The 21,999-nt window shown below is 43.0% G+C and overlaps 1 protein-coding gene and 1 non-coding gene across 2 annotated transcripts in view; both read left to right on the top strand.

Moving 5' to 3' along the window:
• The first annotated feature begins 8,905 nt into the window (after window positions 1–8,905).
• trnas-aga lies at window positions 8,906–8,987 on the top strand. The gene has a single exon. It is a non-coding gene; the product is annotated as a tRNA-Ser (tRNA).
• Window positions 8,988–9,004: 17 nt separating this feature from the next.
• Window positions 9,005–21,999, top strand: part of hs1bp3.S (HCLS1 binding protein 3 S homeolog) — a 50,918-nt gene continuing 37,923 nt past the window's right edge. The window contains exons 1-4 of the mRNA XM_018265963.2: window positions 9,005–9,252; window positions 11,175–11,340; window positions 20,458–20,665; window positions 21,719–21,944. Of these exons, the coding sequence (XP_018121452.1) occupies window positions 9,227–9,252; window positions 11,175–11,340; window positions 20,458–20,665; window positions 21,719–21,944 (626 nt within the window). The 5' untranslated portion in view covers window positions 9,005–9,226. The remainder of the gene's footprint in view (window positions 9,253–11,174; window positions 11,341–20,457; window positions 20,666–21,718; window positions 21,945–21,999) is intronic.

Here is a 21,999-nt window from a genome sequence, read left to right as displayed (position 1 = left end):
TTGAAACACAACTAAAGCCTTGAAATTAATATGGCTAGAAATGGCCCAGAGGGTCAGCAGCAATGATCCAGGCCTTCAAATTGGTCCTAAGGATCACATGTTTTGTGTGTCAATGGCACTGCACTTGCTCAGTGAGCTCTTGGCTAAGCTTAGGGCAATTCGAACGTATTCAAGGAAAAAATCAAGCAATTCGAACGTTTTCACTAAAATCAAGCAATTCGAGTGTTTTCACGAAAAAAATCAAGCAATTCGAATGTTTTCATTAAAAAATCTAGCAATTCTAAAGTTTTCACAAAAAAATTAGCAATTCGAACGTTTTCACAAAACATCGAGCAATTCGAACGTTTTCACAAATAAAATCGTGAAAAACAGAAATTGACGGCGGCAATTGCGGGAGATTTGCAAATTTATTTGCCGGTGGCGAACGTGGAAATTCGCTGCAAATTTGTGCCAGGCGAATTTATTCGCCCATCACCATTCACAAAACTAGTCCTTTAAAGCCTTTTTTTTTTTTAAATAACAAACCAAACTTTTTGCTGAGGGTTCCCATTACCATTTCGAAGGTATTGACCCCACAGCAAAATCAATTTAGGACTTTTTCTATAGTTATGCTTCTGTCTCTGGCCAGTGCAGGACATGAAAAAGATGGGCAAGTTGGCATTGTTAGCCATTCTCTCCCCCCGTTCCATTATTAAGGAATTCTGCCCTGACCGTCTCCACTCACCAGTCACACCAAATAGGGCAACTCTTTGTGTGGCCGTGTCCTCCTGATTTGGTGGGCATTTGGCCTGGTTTTGTGCAGCCTTGGCCCTTGTTAACTCAATAAATACCAGGTTATTTTGCATTCTATTATAATATGTTGACCTTTCAAATGTGCCGCTGATTTAATAGAATATTCAAGTCGGTGCTATTACAGCTGGAAGCATTTAGCGCATGCTAAGACACATGGTACGAGTACAAAATTTGGCATAGGGGTGGCATTTTATTCCAGTATTGAAATAAGAATAGATTGGGAGAGAAAGTAACAAATTAAATAAAATTGGGCAGAACAATTTGAATAATATGAGTTGCCTGAAGTTATTTGTTAAACGTCTTTGATGAATTGCTTAGTAAATAAAGTTTCAGCCAGAACACAAAGGAAGGGTCCTGTACTAGGAGTAGAGCTTAGAAGGGAGTGGATCAGCACTGTGATGGACTTGATTTCCAACAACTACCATCAGCTGAAATCACTAGCCTACTGTTAGGGTTGCCTTTCCTGGAAAAAAATACCGGCCTTCCTATATATTTATCTTTTTTCCCTATTAATAACATTGGGATCGACCATCATTTTTACTGGCCAGGCCATTAAAATACCGGCCAGGTGGCTACCCTATCCACTGTGCTACCTACCGATATCAGTGGAGGCCGACCCTCGGTGAGAAGACACCGTCATTAAAAAATGTGTCATTATGCTGATTGGAGCAACATTCCAGAGGCTATATTTCAAAGCAAGATCCAATGTAAGAGTTATTCTGAATTTAGAAAGCCAGTTGGATGACTGGTGAAACGTCTTCAAGGAAAAAAACATCCAGTTGATGTGACTTATTACTACAGATATACCATGACCTGGATGAATGAGAATTTTTCACAAACAAAAAATGTGCAACTGACCTAATGCAGTTTTTGAGCACCACTTCCAAGCAGGGTCATGGTGGGGCTATGGGAGGTACAAGGTCCACTTCCACTCAGCGCCGGATTTCACTTTTGGGCGCCCCTAGGCCGCGCGGTCCTAGCACCCGCCTTCCCAGCGCGCCGGCAAAAAACGCCGGCGCAGCTGGTGCAGTTGAACGGCGGCTGGGCGGCATGCCGCCCCTATTTCTTTGCCGCCCTAGGCCAGGGCCTATGCGGCCTTGCCGCAAATCCGGGCCTGCTTCCACTGGATTTTAGTTCTACAAGTATCTGTCCCTCTGGTACCCCTCGTCATGTTATATTAAAGTAATTGAGAATGCCAAGAGGCAGAGTAAGAAGGGAAACAACATAAAGGGCAAAACTTATTTGAGTTTGGGTTATGATACCATTCCCTTTGTTTTCTCTACTTGTCTTCTATCATTGTGCCTTTCCAGATACACAAACGACTGCTTTCTAAACTAAGGTCTGTTGGGCTTAATTCGTTTTCCTTTAAATAGACTTTTTTTGGAGGCACAATGGAAGTGTAGTGCCAATACGGGCGGGTGTTGTTAGTCCTTGACAAAGGCCAGAATAGATTCAGAACCACTTTTGTTTGTAGCCACTCACAGAAAACAAAGGGGAAGAAAAGGAGCCCAAGCGTGGTAATGTTTTTCTTCCATTCTTTCGTTCCCTGGTCCAAATCAGATGTTTCCTTGTGCCCTGATTAAAAAAACAAAGTCCTGTGTTTGGGAGGATATCAGCATAAGTTTCTTGACTCCTTTCTGGGTCTGTCTGTTAAAGATTCCTTCAGCAATACAAACACAGGCCAAGAGTGATTTATATTATTGGATGGAATGCACTGCCGTTACCCAAAAATAACATTCCTTTTAAACAATCATTTTTAGAATTTCTCCTTAATTCATGCTGGAAATATGTTTGTGGGTTAAATATCACAGGTGCTTTGCACTAACAACCAAAAGTCAGCCTCTGAGCCAAACAGGCTGGAAAGCTTAATAGGAATCAGCATCGGACCTGTGGCACTGACATGAATGAACAGGCCTCGGTGTTTGTTGCTGGAAGTTCTTGCTCGAGAAGCATGGATCAATGCAATGGATTTGCATGTAATAAACCTAAATGGGAACTGTTCACTGTCTAAGATGAAAGAAGCCTCCGAGCGCTGAGGCCCCAGCGATGCACTGTGAGAGCAGTATTTCTCTAGATTGCAGCAAGCTGACTCATGTGGCTACTAGGCTGACTCAAGTCATTACATTAAACATAAACAGACCCCTTCATGGAACGGCTCAGAGTTCCTCTGCTGGATTCTCAGGAGTATCGTTTAATCACTGGCGTTCGGAAACAATCAACGTCTCTTGAACATTTCCCAAGTTGTCCAGGTACAAAAAGCCACCCACCGAGTTACCCCTGTTTCATCTAAAAGAAAGCTTGGAACCTTCATCTTGTAATAGTGTTGAGCTCTCAGTATTCAGAACACTCTGCTCCTTGCCTCAATGCAGTGTCAGACTTGGCCTCTTTGGGCCCACCAAAGAACCTAAGCCCAGGGCCCACTCTCACAACAATTAGATGTAGACACTGCTACAATTGGTTTCATATTAGCGCTATGGCCAACAGGGATATTTGTTGCCTGCTATAAATTTGTGCTACTGCAAGCGGCAAACAGAGCAGGACCACCCTAGGCACCCTGGTCGGCTACCCCCCCATGTGTGTATGCGCTCGCGAATGAAGAGGAGGGAAGGGAGAGCAATGAAGGGGAAAGGCAGGGGAGGGAGGTGGGGGGGAGTGAGGGAGGGGAGAGTGATAGATGGGAGGTGAGAGCAGCAAGGGAGCGAACCTGGACTAGCGGTAGGCAGAATACCTATGAACAGGTACCTGCCCAGCACCCCCACATCTTTGCACTCTAGGTAGGTGCCTCTTCTGCCTACCCCGCTTCCCCCAGTTCACTAACCCCCCCCCCTGTTTGTGCACGTCCCCTAGTGAGTGTGCATGCGCCATAAGAAGAGAAGGGGAAGGGGAGGGGAAGGAGGTAGGTGGGAGTGATGGAGGGAAGGGAGAGTGATGAGAGCTGCAGGGAAACAAAACCCGGACTAGAGGTAGGCAGAAGACCTTTGAACAGGTACCTGCCCAGCGCCCGTACTTCGTTGTGCCTGCCCAGCGCCCGTACTTCGTTGTGCCCCAAGCAGGTGCCTCTTCTGTCTACCCTTAGTTCCAATCCAGGAGGCAACTCTCCAAAAACTGTTTCTCTACCAGCAATATTTGAAATTGCCGTAATGGCTGATCAAAATTGCCCTTTAGATTCTGTGGTACTGTAGCAAACCAGTGTGGCCCTGTCTACCAGACACAAAAGCAGAGGGCGGTTTAGTTTCAGTAATTTTCACCCCACCTTTCACTGACCTCTCCTGTTGGTTAGATTGGATGCATTGCTAGGGTAGAAAGCCTGGTTGTTTTCTCTGCTTTATGTAATACATGATGGATACCCAAGTGCTCCTGCTCTGCCAGGTGCCTGATCTTTAATTTAAGGGCCATGCAAGTGGCATGTCTACTAACCATTTTGGAAACCAATTACAACCAATCAGCAGCTAACTTTGATCAGCCTAGGATAGGTAGAATAAAAATGAATATATTACATTTCTTTTGGGCAAATGAGAGAACACATGCTCAATACAACAATACCAGGTAGGTTTGATAACTTTGCAGAGGGATCCATACCAGCAACATAAGGAGTGGGGTGCATATAGGGGGATGATAATTACATTGCCAGTGAATTTGCAAAACGATCCCTGGCATCAGCTAGGCCTTTGAAATACTGGCGAACTAGTGATGCACTACTTGAACATTTTCAACCTGCATCAGACCGAACCCAACCTGTTAAATTTTATTGTCACTTGAAATAATGCTCTCCCTTTTCCTACAGAGATGGATTTGGCTTGCGGTCGCCCCTTGGCGCAGTCCTAGCACTCGCGCGAGCTGTTTGGCCACATTGTTCCTCAGCAAGCGGCCGGACGGCATGCCGCCCCTAATAATTTGCCGCCCTGGCCTTTGTTACCTTGCCACAAATCCAGGCCAGTTTTCCATATTCCACATATTTTTATTGCAACATTGACAGACATATTGGACACCTCTTGTTTGATGATTTTCAGACAATTATCAGTTAGACAGACTGTGGGGCAAGCCATATACATGGGTCAATAAGCTTTCAGCTTGGTCTGAAAAAGCCCAGATATTCTCAGCCCATATAAAGCCAGCTTAATAGTAATGGATACCCAGCATCTAACTGGGGGATCCGGGATCCACCAGGGTTGCACCTCAGGGGTCTACAGTCCCTCTCCTTGTGTTCCTTATTTCCCCTTCTTGCTGCCTTGATCAGGGATGGGGGGTGGCAGGGTTTCAGCTGGGGTGTGAGTCTGGGTCTATGGAGCCCACTGGGTTTTTCCCCCGGTGTCTCGTTTGCCCAGTCCAACCCTGTGGATATCTATTAAAGGTCGTACTTAATTAGTATTTGGGGTTCACATGTGGCTCTGCCCTCGTTATTGTCTTACTTAGTTCAGTGGTAGACATTGTGGGATTTTATGAATAGAATCCGTGTGCAATGTCAAATAAAGCAAATTAGGCAAGTTGCTCTGTATAATGTCAAAGGGAAATTGCACGTTAGTGCCCTTTATAGACATAGCTGAGAAACAATACACCTACATTCTTGGGATTGCCACCAATCAGGAAGGGTTTTGCTAAAGCCTCACGATCCCCATCGCTTAGCTTACAATCAACAGCAAAAGCAGTGGCAGTATTAATTGGCACATTACATCACTATACTGATTGAGTAACATAAACATTAATTCCCTGTCCATTTGTTTCCTGTTATTTCCATCAGCAGTAAATGCATGTGGATATTATGTGCTCTGCACGAGGGATCGCATATCAGCGGCTTGCCATCAGTCTGGCTCTATGCGGTGAGCAATATTCCTCTTTATTATGGAGCTGAAGGTAATTGAAAACATCAAACATAAGCTGATTATTTATTGTGCTGTGTGTCTCAGGCAGCAAGGAGAAAGCCATTGGCATATGAGAGCACTAGATGTCTTTTAAAACAGCACCACCTGCTGACAGACTTGAGTACCAGCATACCCAGTGATTGGATTGCCTTAGCATACCTAGCATGTTGCCAACAAGTCAAGTGGCATAAATCTGAAGGAAATGCAGAACTCGGGCACTGGCATGACGGTATTTTAATGTTGCTGGCGTAGATCCTATAGCGTATAAGTTTAAGTGTAACGATCTGACTGAGTGGGCAAAGGCATCCATGGTCAGACAACTACAAGTCATCTGTCTGTATGTGAGGCCAAATCACCAAATTTTGGCTACTTACATGGCATGAAGATCAGTCACGCTGTCACCAATGTTCCCTCTAATTCCTTCTTGGCTATGTGCGCAAAAAAAATCTATTTAGTGCGCACATTTAAACTTGTGCCCATAGTTTTTAAAAACTGTGTGCTCAGGTCAGAATTAATACAAAATGCTGTGTTTTCACACAAAATTCTTTGTGTGCACCTGTATTTGTTGTGTGCGCTGGCCTTTGTGTGCACCAGAATTTGTTTGTGTGAGTAAGCCCAAGTGCACACCTTACAGGGAACATTGGCTGGGTAAAAATGTTATCCCCAACCAAAGGTGCAGGCTAATAGAGCCAGCATTCCGGTTGGGGATAACAGTTTTTTTTAAAAAAAAAATGCCCCCCGCCAGTGCTAGGCTACCCGCACCGGGAGAGAGCTCCCGGTGCGAGCAGCCATGTCCGGTCACGCGCATAACGCACATGTGACGTCACACGCATGTGCATAATGAGCACATGCGCGCCCACGTTCCCCAACCGGAACGTGGGCTCTATTAGCCTGCACCTTTGGTTGGGGATAACATTTTTACCCAGCAGGTGCCCTTTAAGGGCAATGATACATGGAAATGTTTTGCCTGAATAATTTCCAGCTTTGTGGGCAGGTGACCAAAGCCACAATCAGAGGGGATAGGCAGGTCTCAGGGCCAACTGAAGTGGAAGTCCCAGACACCTGTCAAAGGGCTGCCATTTACTGCCAAAGAGGCAGGGTTTGAGTATTTTGGATAGGGTTTGGTGGGATGTGGGCAATGCAGACATATTGGGCCCTGTATAGAGGTCCAGTGCTGCCATAGACACAGACCCTCAGCTCACCTACTTCCTTCAAAAATCAGTGCATGTGAAGATGATCCTGCTGTATCGTCCATGTGCATAAGAGTCAGTTATGCTCCTCAGCTCAGCAGCCACAAATAGTCGGTGGTGACTGAATCGCTACTCATTTGTTTCAAGGGCTACAGAGCAGACCCCCATGGTGCCATGCTCATCACCTGCAAATGGAGAGAAAGACACAGCAGTTCAGATAAAAACATATGGGATAAAGAGAAAAAGAAAAGAACCGTAAATGCAAACATTTCTAAAACAGGACAAATCCAGTCAGATCACTTGTCTGCCATGACCGTGCCCGGTTCTGCCCCCCCCCAGTCTGCCCATTCCTGTGACACTCCTTTCGGGGAATTGCGATTCGGGACCGCTGGGAGTTATGTATATGGAACAGCAGCGGGGGGAGCCCAGGGGATAGGAATTTTTATTAAGAATTTAAAATCACCAAAAACAAGAAAACTTAATTACTTCAATTCAGAATTTCATATCCGTCATACAAATTATGAATAAAACAAATCAGTCAATTGCACATTAAATAATATCAGATGCATCCACCCTTGCACATTCAATCCCCTCCCACAGCCTAATATTTTCCTTATTTACACAAATTTTCAATTCCCTCAGAATCTGACAATCGTGTCAGTGGTACCTTCTCTCTCCTCAAAGTTTTGTGGCGTCTCACTAACCACAGGAAGAATCTGATGACTGTAAACATGATGAAAGGGTCTCTTTTTGAAATGGATGCTGCCGACTCTCTAGTCCACAGGCTCTTTCTTCATAGAAAAAATCTTTTAATCCCTAAAATGGACAGAACCTGATCATAAAGGGCCTGGGATACTGGACACTGTAGTAAGAAATGATCTGTAGTCTCCTCTTCCCCAAATTCCCAAGGACAAAGTCTGTTTATAATGCTTAAATAGCTCAGGTTCCCTCTTACAAATAACCAAGCCAACCAAGCTGTGTCAAAGAATTTATCGGCACAAAGCTGGGGGGGCGCCAGGCACGTTCCTTCTCTGTCGCCTACCCCATGTCTGGTCCCCTCTCTCCTGGACTGTTGCTGCTAGTTCTTCGGCTATTTCGCTTCTGCGCAAGAGCATGCTCGATTACGCACATGTGTGCACGAGCGTAAATTCATGCATGCGCTCACACAGCTGGTGCCACGGTTAGGGTTGTCACCTTTTCAAAAAAAAATTACTGGTCAGTGGTGGGGGAGGGAACTAAAGGGACGGGCCGTGATGCAAAAAGGCGGCGGACTGTGATGCAAAAGGGTTGAGCCATGCCGCAAAAGGTGCAGGCCATTCACCAGAGGACCATGGGCTTTTGTTAAGGGTATTGAAAATTACCAGCAACTACATTGCCGGTAAATTTGTAATACTGGCCCTGGCCTTGGCAGGTGTTTTACTGGCTAGTCTGGTAAAATACCAGCCGGGTGGCAACTAGGGTTGCCACCTTTACCAGTATAAAATACCAGCCTTCCTTTATATTTATCATAACATTGGGATCAATCATCATTTTTACCGGCCAGATGATGGCAACTCTAGCCACGGTCGGCCAAGTTGCCTAGGGAGCCTGGCCCGGCTCTGGGGATGTGGATGATGAATTGCTGAGAGGGCCCTGGGTAGGGTTGCCACCTGGCCAGTATTTTACGGGCCTGGCCAGCAAAAAATGATGGTTAATCCCAATATTATTAATAAGGAAAAAAGATAAATATATAGGAAGGCCGGTATTTTTTTCCTGAAAAAGTGGCAACCCTAGCAAAAGAGTAAAGTTAAACATGTGGTAAATAGTTTATGAACGACGCGTGGAAGGTTCGTTGCTGCAATTACAAGTGAATAGAAACTTTATACAAGGTGAGATTGTGGCATCACAAGCGGCTTCTGTCAATCTGAATCAGTCAGAGAGTTTGCAGGAAGCGCGGGACCGTCACATGACTCAGCTCTATGAACACGTCCCCTCACAGCTAAACCTTCATAATAATGAACAAACTAAACATACGGAATTGCAAGCATGCCCAGGCTTCACATAGCTCAGGACCATCACTCAGCAGTAGTCGTGGCCGAGTGGTTAAGGCGATGGACTAGAAATCCATTGGGGTCTCCCCGCGCAGGTTCGAATCCTGCCGACTACGTTTTGAGCTCAGCATTAAACCTATTTTGCATACACCGGCTCTTTTTAATATAGCGTCCATTGTAACGCCCCAAATGCCATTCCTCATGATTTGTTCGCACTAAACTCTTTGTTCTCCAACAACACGAGCTTCTGGGAATCGCTTTTACTTCTACGTCGACGGGAAGCGCCGCTCAGCCTCAGTCCCGTGACTCTTCCTACACTGTAGGCCCCGCCCCCCGCTCACACAGAAACACTACAATGGCCGCGGCGGTGGTTACGTCCAGGTTAGTGTCCCGTGTCTTATATAGGGGAGCCCGGTGTTAGCAGCAGTGGCGGGAATGCGAGAGCGGGCGAGACCATTTGCATTTAGGGGGAGGCTGATTTGGAACGCCCTTTCTCTTCGCAGAGACACTGTCCTCTTTGGAAAGTTGAAAAAATAAAATTGTCAAAGAGCCAGGCTGCTGCCAGCGCACTTATACACTGAACTCTTAACTCCTATAAACCCCAAGTCCTGCAGGGCCACTTAACTGTCAGTATATAGTCGAGTTTATGTGAAATGCTGACTAGTGAGATAAAGGGGCGTAACTGGGCGGGTCAGGGGTGGAACTGGGCGGATCTAAACCTTGAGTGACGGGTTCTAACTGGGAATTCAGGGGTGTAACAATGGGGGGTGAGACAAATAATTTACTAGTACTGATATAGCTAAATGTATTTAGGGTTGCCACCTTTTCTGGAAAAAAATACCAGCCTTCCTAAATATTTATCTTTTTTGCCCTATTAATAACATTGGGATCAGCCATCATTTTCACCGGCCAGGTGGCAACTCTAAATGTATTGCAAATCCAGGCTTGCGTGTTTGCCATACACAGGCCTACGTGTTTGTAGAGGCGATAGAGGACACATTTTTCCCTTTTCGGGCGACCCTCTATTGCCCCCCTTCCTCCTCCGTGTGCTCTGTTTTACATAGGGATTCACCGAATCCAAGATTATGTTTGGGATTCGGCCCTTTTCAGCAGGATTTGGCCGAATCCTTGTGTCTGGCCGAACTGAATCCGAATCCTAATTTGCATATGTAAATTAGGGGCAGGAGTCAAATCACATGACTTTTCTTCACAAAACAAGGAAGTGAAAAAATGTAAACAGAAAGAGACTGGAAAATGTAAACACTTTCCTTTTCCCGTCCCTATATGCATATGCAAATTAGGGTTCGGTATTTGCCCGAATCTTTCATAATGGATTCAGGGATTGGGCCGAATCCCAAATAGTGAATTTGGTGCATCCCTACTTTTATATACTCTAGCAAGTGTGCCAGTAGGGCGGATAGAAGTATAGAAATAAAGGAGAGTGCCGGGTTAGGGTCGGTGCGAGTTGAGTTTTAGTCAACCCACAGATCATTACTTGGGATTGTTAAAGGGGTTGTCCTCCTTTAAATTACCTTTTAGTATGATGCAGAGAGTGATATTCTGAAACTGGTAACGTAAATACCCTCTTCCAGGCCCTGCTGCAGATATGCACCCAGGCCCCACCCACCACCACTCCAGATGCGCATTTCCTTTCTGTGTTTGCACATGATCTCCGGCAAGCCCCGAGGTGGATCGGGCCCGGGTCCGATTGCACCCCCGGTAGTTACGGCACTGTCTGAAACAATTGACATTTAGTTTTCATTTTTTATTATTTGTAGTTTTTGGGTTATTTAGATTATTATTCAGCAGGTCTCCACTTTGCAGATTGAGCAATCTAGTTGCTAGGGTCCAAATTACACTAGCAACCATGCACTGATTTGAATAAGAGACTGGAATATGAATAGGAGAGGCCTGGATATAAAAAGTAGTAATAAAAAGTAGCCTGAACAATACATTTGTATCCTTACAGAGCTTTTGTTTTTTTTGGATGGGGAGGGTCCCTGAGTCAAAGGTTGAAGACAAAAACTTTAAAAAAGAAACAATTAAGTCCAGTTGAAAGTTGCTTAGAATTAGCCATTCTATAATATACTAAAAGTTAACGTAAAGGTGAAGCACTGCTTTGAGTCATTTAGTCCCCTGGCAAACTAACGGATCTCCGTTATGGCCTATGTAGATCCTTTAACAGTTTGATGTAGTTCAGTTTGATGTAGTTCTCAACCAATAGGCTTTTCAGCCTTGCTCAATAGATATTGGTCAGCAAAGTTCTACAGCTTTTTTATATATATGGCTCTGGCTTGTTCTAGGCCTATTCAGAATGCCCACACTGCACTAGATCTTTGGGTTCCGGAGTACCAGGAGATACGTGGGAAGATGATGACCGGCCATGTTGAGTACCAAATCGTTGTCGTCACCACACTTCCAGCTTTCAAATCAGCCAAACACAAGCCGGGAGATGTTGTCCAGTTTGTGGTAAGTTTATTTCTAGCTTCTTGCTAAAATAACTGTAAATAACAGGTACCTGGGTGTAGCAGGTAAATTACACGAGGGGTTTCTCCGATGCATTCCCCCTTCTTGATGATGTTTGCTGGCAAATATGTTGTTATTTATAATAAAATGGACAAACTGGCAAGTCCTATCTTTCCATCTGTGTTGCTGCCAGATCTGCCAGTATCTTTTCTAGAGTTCAACCGTGCTTAGCCTCTTCTCCTCAAAGTAGTGGAATCAGAGAGAAGGATAGGTCCAATCCATGGGGTTGCCAAATATTAGGGCACCCCAAGGATTGTAATGACTTACCTCAGGGGCACAGGGAGTACATTTGATCCGGACCTTTTCGAATTAGCCGGGCCCCCCTTGACTGCGCCGAACCGCTGAAGTGCCGAAACCCGAAGCCACGAAAAGACCCGAAGTGCTGAAGACCCGAAGCTGCAAACGGAGCCGAAGCCAAGAAAAGACCCAAAAACCACGAAAAGACTCGAAGTTGAAGTACTGAAGCCGCAAAAAGACCCACACCACGAAAAGAAGCCGAAGCTCAAGCCCCGCAGCTGGGCCGGAATTAGGGGTAGGCAGAAGAGGCAGCTGCCTAGGGCGCAACAATTGAGGGGCGCTGAGCAGCTACCTCTTCTGCCTAGACCAGACATTACTATTCGCCAGACTTAACTCACGCTAGCGTCCGTGTAAAGCAGCACATACTCTTCTGTAGTCTGTGTGCATGTGCGTCATGGCGCCCATCAACGCGCTTGCGCGTGACGTCACTGTGCAAGCGACGGGGGAAGTGAGGGTGAGCTGGCCGGCTGGGTCGCCTAGGGTGCCCGGCTAGCTTGGCCCGCCTCTGATATTTTATATATATATAAAATGTATAACTATAACAAACAAGGGAAAGCTGTGTCTTAAATATATTGATAATGGGTTGAGTGCAGAGGACTCTTCTATTTGTCTATATGTATTCTGTGGTCACAGCCTCATTGCACCCCCGCCTAATGGTTTAAAAAATTAGTGGTGAGCACAACTTTCCCTTGTTTGTTATAGTTATACAGGAGCAGTGACCAGCTCCATGTTGTAGCTCCCACCCTTCCCAGCTATAGTGAGGTGATCCCACTGGTGTCTAATAAAAGGGCAGCCAAGTTTGGGAGTTTTACTTTGAAAGCAGCAAGTAAGTTGCAGGTAAAACTTAGTCCCTGTGTAAAATGTATAATGAAGCAATAGAATTCTTAATGAATCAGATGAAAATTGAGCGTAGGACTGGCCAGATATGGGATGACTTTGACGTAGTTGGCCAGCTTAAATATATTGCAATATATGGACAAACAATCCCTGTTTTGTTTAAAGGGTAAGGCATTTTTCAGTAGCAGTATGCACAAAATGTCTCTGTCTTAAATATATTGATAATGGGTTGAGTGCAGAGGACTCTTGTATTTGTCTATATGTTTATATATATATATGTATATGTATATGTATATATATATATATATATATATATATATATATATAAATAATATATATAATATATATATAAATGTGTGTGTGTGAGTGTCCAGCAGGGGGCGCCCACAGATAAGCTTTGGTAAAATGTTGTTCGGGTTTTGGCCTTGAAAAAGTTTATGTGAAAAAGCAAGGAGGCCATTGCTTGATTTTCTTATCAAATTTTTTATTTCCTGGAAACCTGCTTTCAGACCAATCCTGATTCAGTTCCTTGTTGCTATAGCTTCTTTATTACCACCAGCATTAGATTGTGAGCTCTGTGGGCCAGACTCACACTGATGGTCAGCACTGTGCATTATGGACATTTGACATACATAGTAACATAGTAAGTTAGGTTGAAAAAAGACACACGTCCATCAAGTTCAACCTTTTAAATCTTTATATAACCTGCCTAACTGCCAGTTGATCCAAAGAAAAAAAAAAAACTCCATTTGAAGCCTCTCCAATTCGCTCAGAGGGGGAAGAATTCCTTCCTGACTCCAAGATGGTAATAGTACCAGTCCCTGGATCAACTTGTACTATGAGCTATCTCCCATATCCCTGTATTCCCTCACTTGCTAAACACCATCCAACCCCTTCTTATACCTATCTAATGTATCAGCCTGTACCACTGATTCACGGAGACAATTCCACATCTTCACAGTTCTCACTGTAACAAACCCCTTCCCAATATTTAGGCGGAACCTCTTTTCTTCTAATCGGAATGGGTGACCTTGTGTCAGCTGGAAAGACCTACTGGTAAATAAAGCATTAGAGAGATTATTATATGATCCCCTTATATATTTATACATAGTCATCATATCACCCCTTAAGCGCCTCTTCTCCAGCGTGAACATCCCCAATTTGGCCAGTCTTTCCTCATAGCTAAGATTTTCAATACCTTTTACCAGCTTAGTTGCCCTTCTCTGTACCCTCTCTAATACAATAATGTCCTGTTTGAGTGATGGAGACCAAAACTGTACGGCATATTCTAGATGGGGCCTTACAAGTGCTCTATACAGTGGAAGAATGACCCCTCCTCCCGTGACTCTATGCCCCTTTTAATACAGCTCAAGACCTTATTTGCCCTTGATGCTGCTGACTGGCATTGCTTGCTACAGACAAGTTTATCATCTACAAGGACTCCAAGGTCCTTTTCCATTATGGATTTGCCTAGTGCAGTCCCATTAAGGGTATAAGTGGATATTTTTACATCCAAGGTGCAAGACTTTACATTTATCAACATTGAATCTCATTTGCCACTTAGCTGCCCAGATTGCCAGTTTGTCAAGATCCTGTTGCAAGTGCCACATCCTGGATGGAATTAATTGGGCTGGATAGTTTTGTGTCATCTGCAAACACTGATACATTACTTACAATACCCTCCCCTAAGTCATTAATAAACAAGTTAAATAAAAGTGGACCCAATACTGAGCCCTGAGGGACCCCACTAAGAACCTTACTCCAAGTAGAGAATGTCCCATTAACAACCACCCTCTGTACCCGATCCTGTAGCCAGTTTCCTATCCATGTGCAAACGACTTAATTGACGTCACATACAGAACAGTCGTGGCTTGGAGACGTGTGCACCATGTTCCGTTATTTGTTCATTGACCCAATGTGAACAACTCATTTGGCCAAACTAGTGGATCAGTACGATGTGGCTATTGGTATAATACTAACCTTCAGTGTCTGGGAATCTTGTTTATAAGCTGGATAGCCATGGGGGTGATCCGCCTGTTAGTCCTTATAGTCATGAAGGTTCCAAATATCCAGGTATTTTTGTCTCGTTCAACAGCTTAATGGACAACACCAAAGTGCCTTCTCCTGCATTTTTTGTATGACACAAATATTTTTATGCAATTTCCACAAGCAACAAAAGCTCTGTGTTTGCCATCTCCCATATGGAACGGACAGCTACACAGCATAGTCTTATTCATTCTTACATCGGATAAATAAAAGGGACAATTAGGGGGTTATTTATCAAAATCTGAATTTTTCTAATTTATTTTCTGAAATATACTCCCACCAAATCCGCACGGGTTATTTCCTCTTTTTTTATCAATACGTTTTCCCAAAAATTTCCTGTGCGGGAAAAAAACTTGACAATTTTTGGATTTTCCGCCCAAAGACCTCAGAATCCTCGGATTATTGCACGAAACCCAGCGCAGATCAGGATCTTCAGTACTTCTCCCATTGACTTATATACAACCACAACAGGTCCGAGATGCCGGATTTTTGGATTCTGAGTTATTATATAATAAATCACGAAAAAGTCGAGGTTTTTTTTTCACAATAAATTCGAATTTTATAAAAAAAAACAAAATTTTTTCTAGTTGGCATCCTGACTTTAATAAATAAACCCCTTAGGGTATGTGGCTATTAAAGGGGTTGTTGCATGCTGGGGATTGTCCAGTACTTGCAGTCAACATTTTGGATATAAAAACAGGGACAAAAAAGTTGGCGAGCGGAGATTGACCACGCCCATTTTTTGTGTGGCCACACCTCCTAATTACCATGTTCATTGTACAAAATTTGGCAGGTTATGAAAGTTTGAACATATTTCTGTGTTTCTTTTTCAGTTATTACAGTTTTGTTAATGAAGGTGAATTGCCCTTTACGCTGTGAGTCTAACTTCTCCCAAGGGACCTGTTATCTTATATTGTTACAATTACTTATTTGCTTATCTCAAAATTGTTACAAAGGTATCTTATCTGCTGCTGTGGCTGTTCTAGGCTCTCTGCCAATTAAGTTAGAAACATTGTTTCTTTTTCTGGCTGTTCTGTGCAGAGAAAATCGGGACTTTCCAGTAGAAACAAGGGATTGCGGGTATCAAAAGAGGGACTGTCCCTCTAAAAACGGGACAGTTGGGAGGTATGATAAACCTATTCATGACAATGCAGTAGATAATCTAATTAAGGCTTGTCTTGGGGTAGGAAGTATAAAAAACATTTAGAGGAACATTTATCAAGGGTCGAATTTCAAATTCATGTGAGTTTTTAAGAACTCCCATAAACTCCGAATTTATTAATAAAATAATTTTCTCGGACGAATTGAATCGACCAGAAAACTCAAATCGAATTCAATTCAAATTAGAAAAACTCGATTCAAATTAGAAATATTGCAATCGAATTTAAAAAAACCTCTATTCAAGTTTTTTTTCTCAGAAAAAAAACTTGAATGTCAGGAAGGCTGCAAACATCACCAAAATTATCCCTGGACCTCTCCCATTGACTTATACAGCAATTCGGCAGATTTAAGGTGGGGAATAGTCGAATTTGAGTTCTTAAAGGGCAAGAGTATGATGAATTTCAAATTCAAATTAAAACTCTAATTGAGTTTGGATAATTCACAATTTGAGTGTTGTGACCAGAAAGAAATTCAAAAATTCGAATTTTCACTTCGACCCTTAATAAATCTGCCCCTTAGTGTTGTTGGGAATTACATTTACAAACAATTTCTTAGAATAGCTGAAGAAGTCAGGGTGGGGCAACTGTCCCCTCTTGCCCCTATTGGGCGCTGCAATCGGCCAGGCCCGATCAATGAGTGTGGAAAAATGTGTTTGCCTGTATGACCCTTTAGCAGGGCAGCTCCTGCCTTAAAGGAACAGTAACATGAACAAATGAAAGTGCTTTAAAGTAATAAAAATATAATGCAGTGTTGTCCTGCACTGGTAAAACTGCTGTGTTCAGTGTCGGACTGGCCCGGCGGGTTACCAGGAAAAAACCCAGTGGGCCCCGACCCCTTATGGGCCCCCGCCGGGTCAGTCCCCCGTCCCGATCATACTTGAAAGAAAAAAGTCTTTTCTATCTGCGCGCAGCGCCATTAGCGCATGTGAGCGGCACCTTTCAGTGAGGAGCGGCGCCTACACGCAGGCGCGCCGAGCAGCGCCTTCGCGCAAGCGTGCTCAGCGCGTCATAGTAGGGAGGCAGGGGGGTCGGAGGGGGCCCTGGACATTAGTCCCGGTGGGCCCCGGGCCCTCCAGTCCGACCCTGGCTGTGTTTGCTTCAGAAACACTACTTTTGTTTATATAAATAAGCTGCTGTGTAGCCATGGGGGCAGCCATTCAATCACAGGATACACAGTAGATAACAGATAAGTACTACTATAGTTTATATAAACAAGCTGCTGTGTAGCCATGGGGGCAGCCATTCAAGCACAGGATACACAGTAGATAACAGATAAGTACTACTATAGTTTATATAAACAAGCTGCTGTGTAGCCATGGGGGCAGCCATTCAAGCACAGGATACACAGTAGATAACAGATAAGTACTACTATAGTTTCTATAAACAAGCTGCTGTGTAGCCATGGGGGCAGCCATTCAAGCACAGGATACACAGTAGATAACAGATAAGTACTACTATAGTTTATATAAACAAGCTGCTGTGTAGCCATGGGGGCAGCCATTCAAGCACAGGATACACAGTAGATAACAGATAAGTACTACTATAGTTTATATAAACAAGCTGCTGTGTAGCCATGGGGGCAGCCATTCAAGCACAGGATACACAGTAGATAACAGATAAGTACTACTATAGTTTATATAAACAAGCTGCTGTGTAGCCATGGGGGCAGCCATTCAAGCACAGGATACACAGTAGATAACAGATAAGTACTACTATAGTTTCTATAAACAAGCTGCTGTGTAGCCATGGGGGCAGCCATTCAAGCACAGGATACACAGTAGATAACAGATAAGTACTACTATAGTTTATATAAACAAGCTGCTGTGTAGCCATGGGGGCAGCCATTCAAGCACAGGATACACAGTAGATAACAGATAAGTACTACTATAGTTTATATAAACAAGCTGCTGTGTAGCCATGGGGGCAGCCATTCAATCACAGGATACACAGTAGATAACAGATAAGTACTACTATAGTTTATATAAACAAGCTGCTGTGTAGCCATGGGGGCAGCCATTCAAGCACAGGATACACAGTAGATAACAGATAAGTACTACTATAGTTTATATAAACAAGCTGCTGTGTAGCCATGGGGGCAGCCATTCAAGCACAGGATACACAGTAGATAACAGATAAGTACTACTATAGTTTCTATAAACAAGCTGCTGTGTAGCCATGGGGGCAGCCATTCAAGCACAGGATACACAGTAGATAACAGATAAGTACTACTATAGTTTATATAAACAAGCTGCTGTGTAGCCATGGGGGCAGCCATTCAAGCACAGGATACACAGTAGATAACAGATAAGTACTACTATAGTTTATATAAACAAGCTGCTGTGTAGCCACGGGGGCAGCCATTCAAGCACAGGATACACAGTAGATAACAGATAAGTACTACTATAGTTTCTATAAACAAGCTGCTGTGTAGCCATGGGGGCAGCCATTCAAGCACAGGATACACAGTAGATAACATAAGTACTACTATAGTTTATATAAACAAGCTGCTGTGTAGCCATGGGGGCAGCCATTCAAGCACAGGATACACAGTAGATAACAGATAAGTACTACTATAGTTTATATAAACAAGCTGCTGTGTAGCCATGGGGGCAGCCATTCAAGCACAGGATACACAGTAGATAACAGATAACTACTACTATAGTTTATATAAACAAGCTGCTGTGTAGCCATGGGGGCAGTCATTCAAGGGCTTAAGTGCAAAAGCACATCACTCGTTTACTCTTTACTCGTTTACTTATATACAGAGGAAATGAGAACTGAGGGCGGGTGCTTAAAAGGTTACTCTTTGAGATAACCTTTAGTATGATGTAGAGAGTGATATTCTGAGACCATTTGCAATTGGTTTACATTTTTTGTTATCTGTGGTTTTTCCGGTTGCTTTTTATCCAGAAACCCGTTATCTAGAAACCTCTGAATTACAGGAAGGCCATCTCCCATAGACTCTATTTTAATCAAATGATTCAAATTTTAAAAAACTATTTCCTTTTTCTGTGTAATAATAAAACAGTAACTTGTACTTGATCCCAGCTAAGATATAATTGGAAGCAAAGCCAGCTTATTGGGTTTATTTAATGTTAATATGATTTTCTAGCAGATGAAGATCCAAATTACAGAAAGATCTGTAATCTGGATAGCCCCGGGTCCTGAGCATTCTGGATAACAGGTCTCATACCAGGTCTCATCCCCGGCCTTAGGCTTTTTACACACACACCAAATGCAGTGGGTTTTTCTGCATGTTCCACGCTGTGTTTGGGTTTGAAAATGAGCCCTATTATTTCAGATGAAATTCCTCATTCCACCACTAGGGGGAACTTACTGACTACGTTGAACACAAGCACAATTTTCATTCTCATAGAAGGGTTAGCAGAGCAGAGTTCTAAGCAGTGATGGGCGAATTTGTCCCGTTTGGCTTCGCCGAGAAAAATTCACGAATTTTAACTGGGAAAAATTTGCGAAACTCGAATTTTGATGCCATCGTCAATCCTGAATTTTGACACTGGCATTAAAGTCAATGGGCGTCCGAATAATATTGACGGGCGACGGATTTGATGCGAGCAACTCTTCCGACGCACGTCCCAAATTTTTTGCCAATGGCGAATTTTCGCAGTTTCACAAATCTATTCGCCGGTAGCGAAACTTGTGCCTGGCGAATTTATTCACCCATCACTAGGTCTACGGGCATATTTTGTCTGACGCACTTTTGGGAGGTAAGTCTGAGCCCACCTAAACGCATCAGCTAATTAATTCCATTTCCTTTTGGCTGTTTGTACTTGTGAACTTTTAGGGCTGTGTTTTTTAGCGATTGCCTTTCATTGCATTTTTTTTAAATACTATATACAGGTAAAGGATCCCTTATCCGGAAACCCGATATCCAGAAAGCTCCGAATTACGGAATGGCTGTCTCCCATAGACTCTATTTCTTCCAATTAATCCAAATTTTTAAAAATGATTTCCTTTTTCTCTGTAATAATAAAACAGTAGCTTGTACTTGATCCCAACTAAGATATAATTAATCCGTATTGGAAGCAAAACCAGCCTATTGGGTTTATTTAATGTTTAAATGAATTTCTAGTAGACATCAGGCATGGAGACCCAAATTACGGAAAGATCCGTTATCCGGAAAACCCCAGGTCCCGAGCATTCTGGATAACAGGTCCCATCCCCCTACTTATTTTTTTGCATTGCCCATGGAACTCACAAATATGGCAAAAAATATGGACATGATATGCAACTGCAGGGGTTTTTTTTTTGGGGCATTCTATTGGTTTGCCACAGCCAGGTGCAACAGCTACGCTTGTAAAATGAAAATATTGTTATTACTTGCATTAAGGGATGCACCAAATCCATTATTTTGAATTTAGGAATTTGGAATTCAGCCGAATCCTTTGTGAAAGATTGGGCTGAATACCGAAGCAAGGAAAAAGTGGAAAAAATTCTTCTTTTGTGATAAAATGTTGCATGATTTCCCTACCTGCCCCTAATTTACATATACAAATTAGGATTTGGATTTGGTTCGGCCAGGCACAAAGATTCGGCCGAATCCGAATCCTGCTGAAAAAGGCTGAATCCCAAACCGAATTCTGGATTGAGTGCATCCCTACTTGCATTGTATTGGAACCTTGTATGTATTTGTAGGATAATTCTCATGAATGCATTTGATACATATGACATGTCATTCACCTGTTCTTATTCCTTCTAGGTCTCCAAAAAATACAGCGAGATTGAAGAGTTTTATCATAAACTCTGTGCCGGTTACCCCCACGCCTCACTGCCGCCTTTCCCAAGAAAAGTCTTGTTCGTGGGAGAAGCCGACATCCGAGAACGGAGAGCAGCCTTCAACGACATAGTGAAAGCTATTGCGAAGGACAGACAGCTGGCCGCTTGTCCCCAACTGCTGGATTTCCTAGGTAACGACTGAAAGGACTTCTTCACCTTCCAAACACTTTTTTCAGTTCAGTTGTTTTCAGAAATAAAGACTTTTTTTTTACATGCTTTCCATCTTTTATTTTTTACTTTTTTTCCAAAAGTGAAGGTTCACCTTTAAGTTAATCTTTAGTATTCTATAATTCTAAGCAACTTTTCAATTGGCCTTCATTTTGTATTTTTTTTTTTTATAGTTTTTTTAAATATTTGCCTTCATCTTATGGCTCTTTTCAGCAAATAGGGGTCACTGACCCCATCTAAAAAAAGAAATGCTCTGTAAGTATCCATCCAATAGTGACAGCACTCCGAGTTAAATAATTAGGAACAACAATAAAGAATAAACTATAGCAGGTTTATTGTATCCAACGTTTCGGTTCTACCTAAGAACCTTTATATAATATATCTTCAGTATTCGCACTCCAATCAAGCAATCTCAGGGGAGCACGGCCAATTTTCAATTATATAATCAAAGTTTGGAATAAAGCATTCCTGGGTCAGCAGTTCCCTTGTGTCTTTTTTAGGGATGCACTGAATCCAGGATCCTTCTGCCTGGCCGAACCGAATCCGAATCCTAGTTTGCATATGCAAATTAGGGGTGGGGAGGGAAATCATGTGACTTTTTGGCTTAAAACAAGGAAGTAAAAAATGTTTTCCCCTTCCCACCCCTAATTTGCAAATGCAAATTAGGGTTCGGATTTGGTCGAATCTTTTGTGTGGATTCGGTGCATTCCTAGTCTTTTTACTTTACACACATCACAGTGCTCCAACGTTTCGGTCCCTCTTGGGACCTTTCTCAAGGATAGTATACAATGTGCAATAAAACTTTATATAGTGATCACAATACAAAATGCACCAAAGTGACCTCATGCTTGATAAAGGGACGTGGCCCCAAAACGTTGCATCACCGCACTGAAATAAAGCAAGGTTTTCCTGCAAACTAAGACCGTGAGTGCTGGTAACTTTCTTCTTGAACAGTTGCTTTAATAACAGAAATATAAATCCACTGATTAACAACTTAATAAATGTTTTTTTTTCAGGATCAAATTCTACTGACTTTGTGGACCTGAAATGGGAGAAATGCCACGTAAATCAGTCCGAAGAAGGAGATTTCTTTAAGCAAGAAGATCCTTCGGAAGAAGCCCTTTTGCACCTCCCAGCCAGAAGTCAAAACAGACAGAATTTACCAAGAACGGAAGACAATGAAGAAGAAGAGGAGGAGGAGGAAGAAGAAGAAGTCGATTTAGATCCTCTTGGTATCTTAAAGTGAGTATTTTGTGCAATATTTTTGTGGGGATTTTTGCATTTTTGGGGGTGGTTA

Source organism: Xenopus laevis, chromosome 5S (assembly GCF_017654675.1).
Source record: "Xenopus laevis strain J_2021 chromosome 5S, Xenopus_laevis_v10.1, whole genome shotgun sequence".
In the NCBI taxonomy this organism is placed as follows: domain Eukaryota; kingdom Metazoa; phylum Chordata; class Amphibia; order Anura; family Pipidae; genus Xenopus; species Xenopus laevis.
The sequence above is the reverse complement of the archived record's forward strand: the minus strand, read 5'-3'. Positions and strand labels throughout refer to the sequence as shown.